We start from the raw sequence: 5102 nt of genomic DNA, 5'->3' as shown, positions 1-5102 counted from the left end.
CTTATGCTCTCATTTTATATAGGAAAATAAAAATCTTGTAAATGATATGAAATTCTCAATAAGAAGTGGATGATACAAAATTCTCTATATAAAAGATAGCCCCCAATATATAACCCTTAGAGACCTAGCTATCAATTACCATGTCAATATCAAGATCTAACACCTTTATTTTTCTTTATTAGATATACATCAAAGAAACATCTTGTGCAAGTATAAGACACCAAATTTCACATATAACCAAAAAAACAACAAAGTTGTGCCATCAAGACCAAAATCGCACATGATTGCGTCCCTTCATAAAATTATGAGAATGACCCAATTTAAATTTTATAACCGTCATTTAGTTTTAAACATGATCCTAAGTTATAATTAGAATGTATCAACTCTCTCTCAAGTGTAAAAACCAAAGAAACCTTAATCCCTTTTACTTTCATTTCAACACATTTATTTAGTCCTCAATTATTTATTATTTATAAAGTCACACTCAACTCGTAATTAATTGAAATTTAGATTAGTTTATTGACCTTAAATAACCCCGCAAGTTGTTTTTATTGTATAATCCTATATACAAGGTACAAACATATCCTCCCTAAGCAATGTAGATGATCTCCTCTTCCATCATATGATTAGAAAAACCAAAAATAAGGGTGATAAAATATTGTGATATGGTCCCACAATACCATTATCAAGAAAGCTTTTCATACAATTAGGACACTTACAAAAACACACTTGCCAATGAGAACCACCATACCTAACATTTTATGTCAACATCATCTTAAAAAAAACAAATGAAAAATGGGAAAAAATTGAAAAAGTGAAAAATAGAAATTAAAAAAAGAAAACCACCCTTGATAAAACCGCCATGCCAAGCCCAATGTCTACAAAACCAGTTTTCTTCTTTGCATTTTGCTTCCTTCAATAAAAATCTGATATTTCGTTCTATCAGGTTCAGGGTACGAATCCTCGCAAGGGATTTGTTCTTCAAATGGCCGAATCCGCCACTCACGAATTCTCAATCGATTTGAATCCTCTTCAGGTGGGCAATGCTTATCCTTCAAACAAATGCAATTTTGTGCGCTTGGGGTTTTTCATTTTGGGTTCCTTAGATCTCTCTGCAATTTAATGTTTTGCTTAAATAGTATTTTATGTCGTGGTTCTGGAAGCTTTGTCTTTGTGTTTGTTAGTTTTATTTGTTTTTGATATTTAGACGTTTGTTTGGTCTCTGCTGCCCTCTGTAATGCGGCTGTTATGTGCTCTAAATTTCTTTCTGCAGAAATGCTGATGCAGGGTTGATAGAAGTAGTGGCAATTCAGGCTTGGAAGAAGAGGGAATCGAGTTTCAGGCATTTTATTGAGGTAAGCTCATGGTTTTTTGGTTGGAATCTCAGTATTTACATGTGCTTTGTTTTCGGTTTTGTGATATTTAAGGCATTTGAGTAGTATCATAATGTTATTTTATGATTTCTCTGATGTGCATTTGATTGTTTTGCAACGTGTTTTGATGTGGGTTTTTGTTCATTACAAGCAAATTTTGCTTCTGTTTTAACGCAAATTTTTAGGTATTATGGTGCGGGTTTTGTGTATTTGTGCGTTCATTAAGTGGCAATTTTTGTTGAATTCATGTGTGCGGGTTTTGATTGTTCGAGATGTTTTTTGTTCTTTTCATTTAAAATTTTGCATCTTTTCAGCATCGTTTGTATAACAAACTTGAATGGCTTGTAGGGTTTGGTCTTACGTGTTCCTGGTTTTTCTTTAGGTTTAGGAGGGTTGGAGAAACACACAATGTTCCTGTTCATTTTATGTCAGGTTGTGTTCTTTTTTTGTAAGATAGACTCTTAGCACAAACAAGGCACAGATGCTAGAAATCTATACAACAGTTTACATATATGGACGTTTAGGTTTGTTATATGTTTTTGGAGATGTTAAGGGTTTCTGGGAATCTGTTTCTTGTATTTTAAGTTTCGTTTTTAGTTTTTTGAAGGTACAATATCAATGGAAGGGACAACATCATGGGAGACTTTCACCACACGGTTAAAAGAAATAGGTAGAGAAGTGCAAGTGGGACATCGACCACAGCCAAAATCCACACGGTTGAAAGACATCCGTAGAGAAGTGCAAGTGAGACATCGAGATCTAAGACAAGAGCTAATGTATGATTTTTTGGATTCTGAAACCCATTCAGACAATGAAGATTGCAGAAAAGATGATACTTTGTTGTGTATTGATTCTATTCTTCCGGATGATTTATTGGAAAGAATTCTTGCATTTTTGCCCATTGCAAGTGTTTTTCGAGCAGGAATGGTTTGCAAGAGATGGAGATCCATCACACTTTCGGAGAAGTTTGTGTGGCAGTGCTCTAGAATGCCAGCACAAAAGCCCTGGTACTTCATGTTTACGAATTCAGAAGATTCCTCTGGATTTGCATTTGATCCTGTTTTGAAGAAATGGTACAATTTTAGTCTTCCCTGCATAGATACATCAAGTTGGTTTGTGGCTTCATCATCTGGATTAGTTTGTTCAATGGATAATGCCCACATGAATCATGTCTATGTTTGTAATCCTATAACTAGGAACTGGAAGAGGCTTCCTGAGCCTCCAGAACCAAAAGTTGCAGACTATAGTGCTCTGGCTATTACTGTGAACAAGGATACTAACACGTATATTATTGTTGTGGCAAGATCCAAACAAGTTCCTCATGATTACTTGCAGTGGAATCTCTCAATTGATGTTTATGATTCATTTGTTGGGACCTGGAACAGTTCTGTTAGTCAGGTATTGAATGGATGGAGAGGTGGTGACGAAGGTGTAATTTGTAATGGGATTTTGTATTGCCTTATTTATTCCACTGCTATGGCGGGCAACTCAGAAAACAGACACGGACTGATAATTTATGACACTTCCAATGCCTTGTTACAAGTTTTGCCAATCTCCATGCCTTGCTCTCTTACTTGTGGCCGCCTGATGAATCTCAAGGAGAGGTTAGTGATGGTGGGTGGCATTGGTAGGGTTGATAGGCCTGATATAATCAAAGGAATTGGTATTTGGGAGCTTGATAATGTTGAATGGCGAGAAATTTCACGTATGCCTCACAGATTCTTTCAAGGGTTTGGAGAATTTGATGACGTTTTCTCCAGTAGTGGTACTGGTGATCTTATATACATTCAGAGCTATGGAGCACCGGCACTGCTTGTTTTTGATATGAATCAGAGGTCTTGGCGATGGTCTCAAAAATGCCCTGTTACCAAGAGGTTCCCCCTTCAACTCTTCACTGGATTTTGCTTTGAACCAAGGTTTGAAGTTGCAGCCTCTGATTGATCCAGCAGGCCCGCATTTGCACTGGTTTTAAATTTTTGGTTAGATAGTTTGTATTAATCTGATGCATAATGTGTTGTTTTCCTCTATTTCTTGGGATTTTGGAGTGCATGCACCAAGAATTTCTTACCCTCAACGCTCTATCCTACCTGATATTTTGGATCCCATTCGGAAGGATGGAAAGACAAATTTATGGAAATCTATCTAGATGTAATTTCTGCTGTATGGTCTAAGAAGTGGTACTATTTATTTGCAAAACTTGCAGTATACGTTGCACCATCTATCACATGTGCAAGGTTGATAATTCTTTTCAGGACATATGCATGGGCTGCTGCATTTCACAGCAACAGGTAGGAATTTTTTTAGGCAATTTGTTGAATCTAATGAGTGGGCATTTTGATGAGGGGAATGGGATGACTTCTAGCTGTAGTCATCAGTGTTGTATGTGTGGTTTTTGTAGCTCTAGTATGGTGGACAAATAGTAGAAATGTTCTGAACATCTGTTATCTGTGGCTCATGAGAATCATGAGATAATTATATCCACTTTGTTTGCAATAGATGCAGATACAAATATAGCAGATGCTGTATTGTTACTCATGTTTATAAAGTACATTTTGGGAGGAAGCATTTGAAATGAGGATGCACATGGGGCACTTGGCATTAAAATCATATAAATATGATGCAAGTTTCATGGAAGCTGCATAAGGTTTGATGGCAATATCATGTTTCCATATTTGTTAAGAAATTTATTATATGAAATGATTCATTTTTTAAATATAGTTGTTCCACAATGGATTCAATTTTGATGATTAGATCTTACATTTTTAATGAGGGACGTGATTCCTTTCAAAATATTACCAGGCCTATAAAATCTCACAAGAAATACTTAAATATTTTCTCAATCATGTTTCTTTTGTTGTACACAAGGTGACCTAGATTATAACTAAGCAATTTTTCTTGGCAAGATAACGAGTCCTTCAGATTTGGACCACTGTTTGTAGAAGTGGAATTTGATGATATCTCTTTCTCAGTTTGTGCATACACTAGTTAAAACTTAAAACTCAAATCGAACAAATTTGAGCGATTATTAGCCAGTGATTTGAATTTCATACAGCTGTGCATTGATTGATTTGAGTAGTTACAGGAGTTTTATGTTTTTGCATGGAGATCAGATGGATCAACTAAGTAAATCAATGGTAATGGGTTGAATGCATATGGAGTGTAAATGACATAGTTAGGGTTTATTGTGTGCTGCTTTTATTGTGCATAGGTTGAAACTTGAGCAAACTCAAAACTGTAAATAGCATGCGCAAAACAAAAATGGCAATTCAATCTGAAGACTTGAATCCATCCATAGGGGGAACGAAAGGTTACCTAGATTATTACTTGACAATTTTTCTTGGCAAGATAATGAGGCCTTTAGATTTGAACCACTGTTTGAAGAACTGGAATTCGAGGATATCTTTTTCTCAGTTTCTGAATATACTTGTAAAAATTAAAAACGGAGCAAATTTGAGTGATTGTTAGCCAGTGATTTGAATTTCATTCAAATGTACTTTGATTGATGTGAGTAGCTACAGGATGTTTAATGTTTTTTGCATGGAGGATCAGATGGATCAACAAAGTAAATCGATGATAGTGGGTTGAATGCATATGGAGTGTAGATGACATAATTAGGGTTTATTATGTGCTGCTTTTATTGTGCATAGATTGAAAGTTGACCAAACTCAAAACTGTAAATAGCATGCGCAAAACAAAAATGGCAATTCAATCTGAAGACTTGAATCCATC

At 35.6% G+C, this 5102-nt stretch overlaps 1 protein-coding gene across 4 annotated transcripts; it reads left to right on the top strand.

The window, feature by feature from the left end:
• The first annotated feature begins 880 nt into the window (after positions 1 to 880).
• Positions 881 to 4086, top strand: HWS (Galactose oxidase/kelch repeat superfamily protein). Of its 4 annotated transcripts, none has more exons than XM_089800731.1 (3): positions 881 to 1036; positions 1288 to 1355; positions 1971 to 4086. In XM_089800731.1, exon 3 carries the CDS (start codon positions 1992 to 1994, stop codon positions 3312 to 3314), a length of 1323 nt encoding a protein of 440 aa, XP_089656857.1. In that variant the 5' UTR covers positions 881 to 1036; positions 1288 to 1355; positions 1971 to 1991; the 3' UTR covers positions 3315 to 4086. The 4 variants fall into 4 exon arrangements, with proteins under 4 accessions (XP_089656857.1, XP_089656856.1, XP_089656855.1 ...); XM_089800730.1 differs by having other exon boundaries at positions 883 to 1036; positions 1274 to 1355; positions 1981 to 4086; XM_089800729.1 differs by having other exon boundaries at positions 899 to 1036; positions 1274 to 1355.
• Positions 4087 to 5102: the final 1016 nt, after the last annotated feature.

This window comes from Cupressus sempervirens, chromosome 9 (assembly GCF_028749045.1).
Source record: "Cupressus sempervirens isolate cs-2001-9-10 chromosome 9, ASM2874904v1, whole genome shotgun sequence".
Classification (NCBI taxonomy): domain Eukaryota; kingdom Viridiplantae; phylum Streptophyta; class Pinopsida; order Cupressales; family Cupressaceae; genus Cupressus; species Cupressus sempervirens.
The sequence above is the reverse complement of the archived record's forward strand: the minus strand, read 5'-3'. Positions and strand labels throughout refer to the sequence as shown.